The 13,208-nt window shown below is 40.4% G+C and overlaps 1 protein-coding gene across 1 annotated transcript in view; it reads left to right on the forward strand.

Annotated features, from left to right (window-relative positions):
* Positions 1-10,503, forward strand: part of RAP2A (RAP2A, member of RAS oncogene family) — a 41,312-nt gene extending 30,809 nt beyond the window's left edge. Inside the window, exon 2 of the mRNA XM_065902201.1 lies at positions 5,857-10,503. Within this exon, the coding sequence (XP_065758273.1) occupies positions 5,857-6,094 (238 nt within the window). The 3' untranslated portion in view covers positions 6,095-10,503. The remainder of the gene's footprint in view (positions 1-5,856) is intronic.
* Positions 10,504-13,208: the final 2,705 nt, after the last annotated feature.

Below are 13,208 nucleotides of genomic sequence, written 5' to 3' on the forward strand. Positions count from 1 at the left end.
TGTGGTTGGGGCCTTCAACTCCCAGCCATAAAACCATTCTCTTTGTCCAGAACTGCCATAATACTTCCCTGAAAGATTAAAAATACCCATCCCAAGGGTGGGGAAACAGGCACCCTTGACCTAAGCTCTACTGGCTATAGTATAAATTTCTGGATGTCAGTCAAGATTGCATGTGTGAGCACAGTAGTCTGAACTAATCTAGAAATGTGTGTGTGGTTGTTTTTTTTTTTTTTTTCTGGTTCAAAGGGTATGCCGTGCACACATGCACACAACACAGACTATGCACACTTTTGAGAAAGAAGCTCCACGTCTAGGTGTGGTTCATCAGTTTGCTATGGGTTAATGAAAACATGAGTGGAGGGGAACGCTTCAGGAACAGATGGGGAAAGGGCAATTAGTTACGGTACTTTTATTATCACACAGACGCTATAAAATGGAGTACTCTTTAACCATTAACATGATGTACACCACTTATTGGTATACAGAGTCCAAGATAATAAGTGAAAATAGAAGTAACTAAATAAAACAGGTATGATCGCCTTTCCGAAAAATCTACATTTACATAGATATGTATAAGAAAATAGCCTGAAACGATACACACCAAAGTAGTTATAGCAATCATTCTCATGGAGGTGAGATGAAGAATGTTTTTTTGTTTTCCTCTTTACCTATTTAAATATTACCATGGACTTTAAAAAATCATTTTGTGTTATTTAATTTGAGCAGGGAGGTGGGGAAGGAAACCTGTGAGAAAAGATTTCTGTGTTCTCAGCGGTCACAGGAAGGATGAGGTGTTACAGGTCACAGCTCATTAGATAGGGATAAACTTCTTAGCACCAACTTTTTAACACTCACACCTAACAGGGCTGACAGGACAAAATGGGTTGCCCGAGATGTGAGTTCCGCATCACTAAAGATGTTCAGATATAACCCATTTGGTGGGGTTGTCATGGAAATGACTAAAGCATCAGGTGTTCTGACATTTTACCTTGAGACTCTTGGTAGGTGAGATTTTTCACAATGGGTAGAAGGTTGAACAAGGGAACCTTGTAAGTAAAACTCTCTCTGATTCTCATTTCTGAGTTCAAAGAGAATTGTATTTCAGCCTGCTTAATGGAAAAGTGACTAAGGAAATATCAGCGTGTTGAAATTCATGCGCGAGCCTAGCCTCTTCGCCCTCCAAAAGACGTCAAAGGAACTGAGTGTGGTGGCATCTGTCCACAACCTATCATTGGTGAATCAACGAAGGGAAAGGGAACTGATCCTGGACTTGCCGCAGTATAAAACCATGAACTATACGCATCCAGTGCTATTTGGGGTCACACAGTAACAGATCAGGTCAGTGATTCCTAAACCCTGCCGATCCTCACAATTATTCTTCAGAACTTAGACCCAGCTTTAAGTAGGCTTCTTAGGCCCAACCCCACAAATTCAGATTCAGGAACCCAGGATTTGGGCCTGGGAATCTTGGTGATCAGCCGAGTTTAGACACAACCAGAATGAAATACACGTACACGTATACCCCTATCAGGACAGTTACGTAAAGACCATTGATAAACATCAGATGCTCCTGAACCATTCAGGTGTACAAAGCTGCCTCGTGTGGAGAAGCCCAGCAGTGCTCTACAGCTAAGTGATACTCAAGCCAGTGTTTCTGATGTTTCAGTCAATGCATTAAGTAGAGCTGCTCAAAAGAACTAGCTCTGTTTATCAATACATTATGTAACCATGCTTATGAATACTGTAAACAACAGGGACATTCATGTTAATAAAACCAGTGTTAGTTCTCAGACTATAAACAAAAGTAAAGCGGTTTCAGCTGCAGAAGCCACTGTATGACCCTGGTCGTGCTCTCAAAGGAAATACCAAGGAAGATACGCTCAAGTTGATGAGAAACCAGCTGATGCCTGAGATGTGGATACAGCGGTACCCTGCTCACGATCGCATCAACAGTAACACGTAAATGAAGTGTTTGGGGGATTTTGCATCTTCAATTTTATTCCCAAGTGATATGTTTATTAATAGAAACGGGGGGCAGAAATCAAGACAGCTCACCAAACTATGGTAAATAAAGAGCATGAGATGAAAATACTAATTATCACTGCTAACCAAGCACCCAGTCTTCCTAAATGATCTAGTCGATCTCATCACAGAGGTCACGTTTGTCTTCTGAGGCCACTTTCGCCAACAGGTTCCAAAGTTCATTTGTTCCGAGTGAACAAGTTTCCTACACCAGGCTTTCTGACTGCTGGAGTCGGGGAGGTGATACAGAGGGACCCCACGGGCCCTTTGCTCTTCTTCCCACCAGCTTTTATGCTGCCTGGTCCGCATCCTGCCTGGAGTGCTCTCCCCCAGACACCTGCTCGGCAGACTCCCTCACTCCCTTCATGTCTTGCTCACCTGCCACCACCCCAGTAAGGCCTTCCCTGCTCACCTGTGCTCCCAGCCCACTCCCTGTTCTGCAATTTTTTTTTTTCCATCGCACGTAACACCATTTAGTAAACCAATAATTTACTTATTTACTTGGGTTTATTATCGACCACTGTCTTCTCTGCTAGACTCTATGGCAGAGGTTTGTTCGCTGATGTATCTTAAGTGCCTCAAAAAGCATCTAGCACAAAAATAGGCCTCTATCAAATAAACACTTGTTAAATGGATGAATAAATATCTAATACATGGACTGAAAGTGAAAGTGTTAGTCGCTCAGTCGTGTCCAACTCTTTGCAACCCCATGGACTGTATCCCCCCAGGTTCCTCTGTTCATGGGATTCTCCAGGCAAGAATACTGAAGTGAGTAGCCATTCCCTTCTCCAGGGGATCTTCCTGACCCAGGGATCGAACCCAGCATCTCCTGCACTGCAGGCAGATTCTTTACCAGCTGAGCCATAAGAGGTACACTTAATTATTATATGTGAGGCTCCTAGAAGATGTGCAAAACTCTTGGGTCCTATGTTCAGAACTCTCAGTATGATCAGAGAGCAAAATCACCGCTGATATACAGTAAATGCCTTTAAAGTCCTTCGATAAAAATTAGAGTTGTCCAGATCCATTTCCTGAGAAATAGTAATATCCAAATCTTAGATTTATCCTTGATAATGCTGCTGTTCAGTCGCAAAGTCATGTCCCACTATTTGTGCCCTCATGGACTGCAGCACGCCAGGCTTCCCTGTCCATCACCCTCTCCCAGAGTTTGCTCAAACTCACGTCCATCAAGTTGGTGATGCCCTCCAACCATCTCATCCTCTGTCATCCCCTTCTCCCAGCTTCAATCTTTCCCAGCATCAGAGTCTTTTCCAATGGGTCAGTTCTTTGCATCAGGTGACGAAAGTATTAGAGCTTCAGCTTCAGCATCAGTCCTTCCAGTGAATATTCAGGGTTGATTTCCTTTAGAATGGACTGGTTTGACCTCCTTGCTGTCCAAGTGACTCTGAAGAGTCTTCTCCAGCATCACAGTTCAAAAGCATCAATTCTTCGGCGCTCAGCCTTATTTATGGTCCAACTCTCACATCCATACATGACTACTGGAAAAACCATAGCTTTGACTGTACGGACCTTTGTCAGCAAAGTGTTATCTCTGCTTTTTAATACGCTGTCTAGGTTTGTCATAGCTTTTCTTCCAAGGAGTAAGAGTCTTTTAATTTCATGGCTGCACTTATTTTGAAGTTGTGTGTTTCAGATTGCTAAGGAACACACTGCCTAGAGCGTGCCCTCTTGTTGAGACCATTGTCAGTGTGATCTTGTGTCAAAGGGGAAAAAATGAGACTGTTGGGAATACAGTTTGCTTTATAAATTAGAGTGAGCAGAGAGAACCATCTTGCCAGGAAGATGAAGCTGTGAAAGTATTATTGCTAGCATTAACTGCCCGCCTGTTGCTCTGTTTCCTGAATGATAAAAACGCTGCCCAAATCCTGCCTTAGTAAATCCTGACTATGTGTAGTTCTCTAACGGATTAGCTGTGTCTAGTCACATTTGTTAACACTCCTGTGCAGTTTTGCAGTTTGCTTCCTTGATAAATTAGAGATACATTCTGCTTGGAGGAGAAAGTACAGACACACATATTGATTTATACTGAAATCACAAAAAGCCTTTGAAACGATGTATAAAGTAAAAATGTATTAGCAACATTGCTTAGGACAAACATAAACACAAGTAGTAAATAAATTTGCACAGTGGCACCATTTTTTACACCATGAATAACCATTGTAGAGAGAATCATCTTTAGGTACAAAATGATTTATGACCTCTTTTCTTTGTTCTTTTCATAGTTCTGTTGTCTGTTAGCATTTTCCAAGCATCGTGACTTATAGACACCTTATCTTAGTCTATCTGGCTCCTATAACAAGAATACCACAAACTGCATGGCTTAAACAACAAATTTATTCCTCATATTTCTTGAGGCTGGGGAGTCCAAGGTCAAGGCTCTGGAAGATCCAGTGTCTGGTGAGGGCCCACTTCCCTAGGATCATCTTTTCACTCTGTCTGTACGTGGCTATAAAGGCAATGGTGATCTCTGGGGTCTCTTGTACAAGGACATAAATCCCATCCATGACCCAGTCCCTTCCCAAAGTCCCGACCTCCTAAATACCATCCCATGGGGGATTAGGTTTCAACATCCAAATTTCAGGGAACATACATTTAGTCTATAGCACGGTGATTCTAGTCAGGAAGGAAAAGAAGAGATAACATCAAACAGAGCTAATGATTGGAATGTTTAAGTCCTTGTCAGGCCGAAAAGAACAGTAATTATCTTTCAACAGGCTAATCTATGACAGTTTGTATAAAGGGATAGAGCGTAGTTGTATTTGGTGAGTTCCATCCTAGTGAGTTCTGCTAGCTTGTTTCTTACTTAGGAATGATTAGAACGTGATCAGTTTTGTATACTTTCATTGTTTTTTAGTTGCTCAGTCATGTCTGGCTCTTTGCGCCCCACGAACTGTAGCCTACCAGGCTCCTCTGTCCATGGGACTTTTCAGGCAAGAATACTCAAATGAGTTGTCATGTCCTTCTCCAGGGGTTCTTCCCGACCCAGGGATTGAACCCGTGTCTCCTGCATTGGAGGCAGGTTCTTTACCACTGAGCCACCTGGGAAGCCCTTGTATACTTTTAGAACACAGTAAAATTTATAAAATTACAAATTATGTGTTTAGTCACTAGAGGTATTACCTCATCATCTGAAATTCTGCATAAGCATCCCTTATAATGAACAAAGTTTACATTAATCCATCTAAGGGGAATATTCGGAGATTCTGACAATAATTTTCCAAGTATATCTGGGAAAATAAATTGATTTTAAAAGATATGTAATTGATTAAAACATCATTTTGAACAACCCATTTGTGATCTACTATGAGAGCTGCCTTCTGGTCAATGTCAAACCAACTGGAGCAGATAATTTTTCATGCAGCTAAGGAGAATATCTGTAGTACCAGTTCAGTTCGGTGGCTCAGTCGTGTCCGACTCTGCCACCCCATGGACTGCAGCATGCCAGGCCTCCCTGTCCGTTACCAGCTCCCGGAGTTTACCCAAACTCACATCCATCGAGTCAGTGATGCCATCCAACCATGTCATCCTCTGTCGTCCCCTCTCCTCCTGCCTTCAATCTGTCGCAGCATCAGGGTCTTTTCCAGTGAGTCAGCTCTCCGCATCAGGTGGCCAAAGTATTGGAGCTTCAGCTTTAACATCAGTCCTTCCCATGAATATTCAGGACTGATTTCCTCTAGGATGGACTGTTTGAATCTCCTTGCTGTCCAAGGGAGTCTGTAGTACCATATTGTGAAAAAAGAGAAAATCCACTTTACCTGTCACCTCTGTGCTAACGTCTGCAACCCCTGTGTGTCCGCGTCTGTTCTCTCGTAGGTACGAGAAAGTGCCGGTCATCTTGGTGGGGAACAAAGTCGACCTGGAAAGTGAGAGAGAGGTGTCCTCCAACGAAGGCCGGGCGCTCGCCGAGGAGTGGGGCTGCCCCTTCATGGAGACGTCGGCCAAGAGTAAAACCATGGTGGACGAACTCTTCGCCGAGATCGTCAGGCAGATGAACTATGCCGCCCAGCCCGACAAGGACGACCCGTGCTGTTCCGCGTGTAACATACAATAGCACTGACACGTGGCTGCCCGCCCGCCTCCCACCCACCGAGGCGACACCAGCCTCGCCTCCCCGACCGCGGAGCCTGCAGGGTGTGCGGTGTGCACCTCCAGTGGAGCAGCAGATCATCCTTCAGAGCCCAGCGGCGATTGTCAGCTGGGAGCTCTGAGTCACCTTGGGGTCCAGTAACTCCAGTCTTCACCGTCTCCTCCAGGCACCTGCAACTTCAGGCGTCGTGGTCCAGGCGATCCGCAGGGCGACCTCCTTCAAAAGCTGTGATGGTATTGTCACTTGAGTTGACAGAAGCAACTGTGGTCGTCGTTAAAAGTAATCACGGGAGAGAAACCGGAAGAATTCCTGTGACCGCTTAACCATTAAAATATTTTGTCTTCTTTAAAAAAAAAAATAGATGAGTCAAGGAGAAATATTTTCCTACCAGAGTACTGAATTTCAGGAACTGAGATAGTGCTTCTAACCAATATATCGCATCAAGGAAGATAATAGCAGCTGACCTGCCGGCAGCATTCCAGGGAGAGATTCTTCGCTCAGCTGACTCACTCCTGTTTTTCAAAGTCGATGCTTAATTGTAGATGTTATCCTAATTTGTGACACGGAACTAACTCACGCACCAGTCTCTGATAGAGCCAGAGTCAGCACAGGTTGGGTAAAAATACAGCCTGGTGTTACAATGTGTTATCACCTCCTTTGCCCAGAAAGTGGAGACTCTCATAAGGGTCTGAGTCAGATTAAAACCCCAGACCCACCCCTCTGTTCACCTAGCAGGGATGGTCTTTGTTACTTTACTGAACAAGAAGGAAGCAACTGTGTTGGAAAGAGATTGCCTCGCCTTACTAATGAGAAGCGTTCCAGTAGATGACTAGTACCATCGCGTAAGGAAAATGAAGCCATGTTGCATCCACATGTTCCCGTTCGCAGAAACTTCGCAGGGCAGTACAAATATCTTGCATTTTTACGTTCGTTAAAGCAGCAAATTCCTTCTTGCCTTTAAGGGCTATGGTTGTGGTGTGATTCTTGGCTAACCTGCTTTCGAAATCAAGTTTTCTATAGCAGAGCTTTATTGCAGGCATTAAAAAAAAAAAAAAAAAAAAAAAAAATTGAATAACCATGTGAAATAATTGGGGCTTAAAAGTAGAACAGAAATTATAGAGTGGAAGGTAAGAGATGAAAAAAAAAAAACCCTTTAATTTTCCTGGAGAATTCTATAAAGATTTTCTTACAACAATTTGCCCTGATTACTGAAGTGGCAAATAAAGCTAGAGTGAATATTTTGTCTTGAAAAGGTGCTCAAGTCCTGACATTTTTGGTTTTTATAGCCGCCAAGTATTTATCATTTGCATGACTAATGGCACAGGAAAAACGTATTCATAAGTTTTACAATCAAGCGCAGAAGGGTTTTCACCCACCTTCAGAGTTATAAAATGCTGAAGAGAGTATTTTGAGCTGATCCTCTGGAGATGAATTTGGCCTTCAGAACTGCAATATCACTGAGCCTGTGATCTGCATACCGCCCCATATTTCTTGTTGGTTTCACACTCTTGTGCAAGTAACCTCGGGTCTTAACGTGTGTTACTGAGTGAAGAATGTGTGTTTGCGTGTGCATGTGTGTTTAATGTTATGAAGAATTTGGCACAAGTCAGAGATAATTGCCTATACTGAGAATCTGTCCTGCAGAATACCATGTATCAAAAACATTTTTTTTAAGTTTTTTTTTTTTTTATACATTCTTGAGATCATTGCTAGCCCGCCCCCTGAGTGTTTAGTAAACTGATGTTAAGGTTGGAGGAGAGAAAAAAGGTGGATAGTACTTTTCATAAATGAGAAGACAGATGTGTGGGTAAAACCAGGCATGGTTGTCAAAAGTCTTTGAATTGTGAATATTTGCATTCTTCAATATAATTTTTTGAATAATTCCCAATTATGAAGCACCTTTTATAGGCCAGAAAGTTCTAACCAATTTTACTGCATCAAATTTGGTCATGTAAAAGGTGATTTGACTCAATCATGTAGACAAGTCAGTGATTCAAGAAGTATGATTTTTATCAACTGAAAGAGAAATATTTGTTAGTGCACTGTTTGAGTTTTGAAGCCTCTAACTTCTCAGAATGATTCTGGTTTTTAAAATTCCATATTTAGTAGAAATTTATGGCAAGTAAGATTACATATAAAAACATCTATGAAGATTTTACAGTTTTACCTTGTGGATTGCTATGCAGACAAGAAAAATAAGTTAAATAATGTGAAAGGTATGGCAGGATATAAGGTGGAAAAGATTATCTAAAAATTTGGGTTTAGTTAGATGTGTTTATGTCAGACAATAAGGTGGCTTTTTTTTTTTACTGTAAAGATGTTAATAGCTGATATGGCTGCCTGATCAGTGTTTCCACCCAGCCTTGCGTATTTAGTGACAAAGCATCAAATATATCCAGAAACTTGGAAACCCTCGTGTGCTCTTACTGTTGGTGTTTCATCTGGTATGAAAATAACTCCGCTTGAATGAATGTGTTTGTTGAGATGTTAATACAGAGCTTAAGAACAGGAAGATGAAATTTGTTGGCACATGAATTAATAGTTGGTGACCTTGTGTCACTGTTTATTTTATGCCCTGATCAGAATAGCAACTAGATAAGTGAAAGTTTTTCTAACATGCCTTAAAAATGTTATGGTTTGATCCAAAGACCCACTTTTTCTTTAGCTACTATGATAAGGTTTTCTTCCTTTTTTTTTTCCTTTGTTTTGTCTTGTTTTACTTTTATACAAAGGCAGCATTTTTTTGTTGTTGTTCTATGTTGCAACTTTTTTTTTTTTTTGGTTCTCTTAAGCTGTGATAGTGATGGTGACTGATGCCTTTCTTTTTGTTCAACTCATACAAAACAAGCCAGCATCTGATCAAAAGTATTACATAAAATCTTCCTTAAACTATTGAAAGGTGCTTTGATGATTTTTCTTCTTTGGTTTGTAGAATTAGGACTGAAATTTTTACTCTAATCGCTACAGTTGCCATCACTTTTCTGTGGTCAAACTACTGATATTTGCTTTTCTGTATAAAGAAATGTTGCCTAAGGATGTCTACTGTTTGTTTTCAGGAGTTGTCCAGTGGGAATATTGCCTATATGTATGAATATGAAAGTGCTTATTTCGCTTGTTGCCATTGGGTTTTTGTTTGTTTGTTTTGTAGTTTTTTTGTTCTCAGTAATCCTGTGTTAGCACTTGGGTAAGCTTTAATTGTCTCCTTAGCCAATCAAATGTTAAAGACTATGGGGGTCTTTTTTTTTTTTTTTTAATTAACGCGTCATTGTGCATCTCTTAAATCTTGATCAGGGTTTCAAGAATGACTGCAGTGGGTTTTGGAAACAGACTTATCCTTATTGATTTGGGGTTTCCCAGAGATAAATATAGTTCACAGTTAATTGTTGAGCTCTAATACAACTGACCATTTAAAATTGAACAACAGTTTATTGTTTTGTAACAATGTCAGTTGTTAAACCTTGACCTTTCAGTTAAAACATGAATTGTAGTTATAACTCAATGCAAATTCAACAGTTGTATTTGGAGTTAAATTATTTTAACAAATAAATTTATTTAATGAAATTGCCTCTGGATTTTTTGTTGTTGTTGCTTTGTACATATTCATGGGTGAAATGTATTTCTTTAAAAATGAAAAAACTGCTGTAGAATTCTATTTACAGAAATGGTCAAGCTAATTGAGAATTCATCATATTAAAAAGGAAGATTAGTAGATCATTTTCATAGCTTTTAAAAATTAAAACATATTAAGATTTTTAAATTAGTGATTTTAGATATAAATGCTATTTTATATTTTTGATGATAGCTGGCTAATTTGAAGTCTCAACGGCATTCATGTTCACAGAATTGTTCTAGATAATTAACATTAATTAGCAGTTGCTTTGTGGCCCTGCTGGTATCACAAAAACGTATCAGTGTCCTTCCAGTGATGGCTTGGGGGGGTGTCTCTTTGTTTAGGTCTTGTGGATTTTTAAGGTATCAGAGGCTGGAGGTTGCTCTTTAGTAGGGCTATAGGGCCTGCTTGTTCTATATAGGGCCCTGTGAATGTTGACAGATGCTGTTAATTATATACAGCCTTCAGCTGCTCTGATAAGGAGCCCATTCATTCCCTAAGCCAATTTAAACTGTGCCTTTTGGTCATGTTGCCTTCAAACTGTGTTGAAATTTCCTGGCAACATTCCACCAGTTTAGAAGCCTCATTGTTTTGGAATAGAAGAATAATTTGAATGAATATAACAGAGGCACTGTAGGCAGAATCTCAAATATTTAAAGGAAAATGTGTCTATATTTTAGTATAATAAACAAATACCTACTGGTTGGCTTCATAATCTCATTTGAAGCATTTGTAAAGTATTCAAGGCTATCACATTCTGCTTTCAATTAGGAGAATTTCTTTGTGACTGTGAAATAAAATTTTGAAATTCTTACACACTGTACTGTTTATTGATTGTTAGAGGTTCATGAATAAAAATATAAAAAGCTGAAGAGAAAAGTGCTACCGATTGGTCTGACCTCTTGAGACAGGTAAAGCGGAGAAAATTGTCACACACTCCCTTTAAAAAGCTGCTAACCTCTTAATTTGTTTCTCTACAAATAAACTTTATTATGTTATTACGTGAAAAATATATTACATTAAAGGGTGAAAATGTAATCCCTGAAGAAAACACCAAATGTCTTCTTTCATGAGCAATACCCATTTGTTCTAGTGTAGCACACTTTTTTTATGTTCTTTATTTTCTTTTTTTTAATTTATTTATTTTTTAATCGAAGGATAATTGCTTTACAGAATTTTGTTTTCTGTCAAATCTCAACATGAATATCTATGTTTCCAAGTAACTAGGAATAAAACATAGTTACACTTCACTTGTTAAATGGAAAATTTTAACTGGTTTTACATTTTCAATATTAACTTTTTTCCCCTGCTTTTTGCTTTTTTTTCCTTTGAAGTTGTTGTTCAGTCACTAAGTCCCATCCAGCTCTTTGCAACCCCATGGACTGGAGCACACCAGACTTCCCCATCTTTCCCTGTCTCCCAGAGTTTGCTCAAACTCATGTCCATTGAGTCGGTGATGCCATCCAACCATCTCATCCTCTGTCATCCCCTTCTCTTCCTGCCCTCAATCTTTCCCAGCATCAGGGTCTTTTCCAGTGAGCTGGCTCTTCTCATCAGGTGGCCAAAGTATTGGAGCTTCAGCTTCAACATTAGTCCTGACTCCAGTGAATATTCCAGGTTGATTTCTTTTAGGATGGACTGGTTTGACCACCTTGCTGTCCAAGGGACTCTCAAGAGTCTTCTCCAACACCACAGTTCAAAGGCATCAATTCTTTGATGCGCAGCCTTCTCTGAGGCTCTTCCAGGTAACGTGATATGTTATTTCTTAAAATATTTTCTTCAAACAATAGTCCTAATGTTACCTTTCTAAAGATTCCTGCATGATTAATGGAGAAAAAAGTAGAAGACTATCTGCTGGAAATATTCAATATGAAGGCCTATTTATACACACAAATTAGAGGGGAAAACCATTGAAGGAACAATAATGTGATTCAGTTAATGGGAATTTTTATTAAGGATCCTCCCATTTCAAAAACTCAACAATATGAAAGATTTCATTGTTTTATCATATGATTGCAATTTTATATTGACTGTGTTTGGGGTATGCTTTACACTTTACCTTTAAAAAGATCGAATATCAGTGAAATGTACAGAAAGGGAAAAGCCACTCAATTTCCAAATTCGCAAAACAACCATGTTAATATTTGATGTAAACCATTCTAGACATCTTTCTCTGCACATACAGATACACACACATGTGTAAGAAGGATAAATAATTCTATGTTGCTTATAAGAAAACTGGCTCTAAAGCAATAAAAATGGATCACACATGGTCACTGAACTAATAAAAGCGCCAGGGTTGAGATCCAGACTCTTGTAACTTTATTTTTTTTTTTTTTAATTTTTCAGTGGGTTTTGTCATACTATTGATATGAATCAGCCATAGAGTTACATGTATTCCCCATCCCAATCCCCCCTCCCACCTCCCTCTCCACCTGATTCCTCTGGGTCTTCCCAACCCACTAGGCCCGAGCACTTGACTCATGCATCCCACCTGGGCTGGTGATCTGTTTCACCATAGATAATATACATGCTGTTCTTTCGAAACATCCCACCCTCACCTTCTCCCACAGAGTTCAAAAGTCTGTTCTGTACTTCTACGTCTGTTTTTCTGTTTTGCATATAGGGTTATCATTACCATGGAATATTACTCAGCCATTAAACAGACTCTTGTAACTTTAAATCACCTTTTTCCTACTGTTACTTTTTTTATTAAATGGTATCCACTCATTCCAGGCTCATTCATCTGTTCTTCACTGAGGATTACTCCTACACCTAGTATGGCACAAGCATGCAGATAGGCACGTACACATAATCCCTGATATCAAAGACAATTCAATTGTCCTGGTCCCTTCAAGCTGCTCTGACAAAATACCATCGTGCATGCATGCTCAGTTGTGTCCAAATATTTGCGACCTCATGGACTGTAGCCCACCGGGCTCCTGTGTCCATGGGATTTCCCAGGCAAGAATACTAGAGTAGGTTGCTATTTCCTCCTCCGGGTGATCTTCCTGACCTAGCGGTCAAACCACATGCTCTGTGTCTCCTGGATTGGCGGGTGGATTCTTCACCACTGAGCCACCTGGGAAGCCCAAAACACCATCACCTGGATGGCTTACACAACAAACATCTATTTCTCACAGTTTCAGAGATTGCAGAGCCCAGGCTGAAGGCTCAGGCAGACTCAGTGTCCAGAGAGGGTCCTCTTCCAGGTTGTGGATGGCTGACTTTTCCCCGTGTCCTCACACAGAGGACAGAAGGGGGAAGGCATTCCTCCAAGGTCTTCTTCATCAGGGCACTAATCCCATTCATGAGCAGTCCACCCTCATGACCGAGTCACCTCCCAAAAGCCTCCTCATTTCACTGGGGATTAAGTTTCAACACACAAATGTGGAGGGAACAAACATTCGGCCTCTATTACTGGTCTTCTCCTTGCCTTTCCCTTTAGCTCATCATATAAGAATTAAC

This window comes from Muntiacus reevesi, chromosome 11 (genome assembly GCF_963930625.1).
Source record: "Muntiacus reevesi chromosome 11, mMunRee1.1, whole genome shotgun sequence".
NCBI classification, from domain to species: domain Eukaryota; kingdom Metazoa; phylum Chordata; class Mammalia; order Artiodactyla; family Cervidae; genus Muntiacus; species Muntiacus reevesi.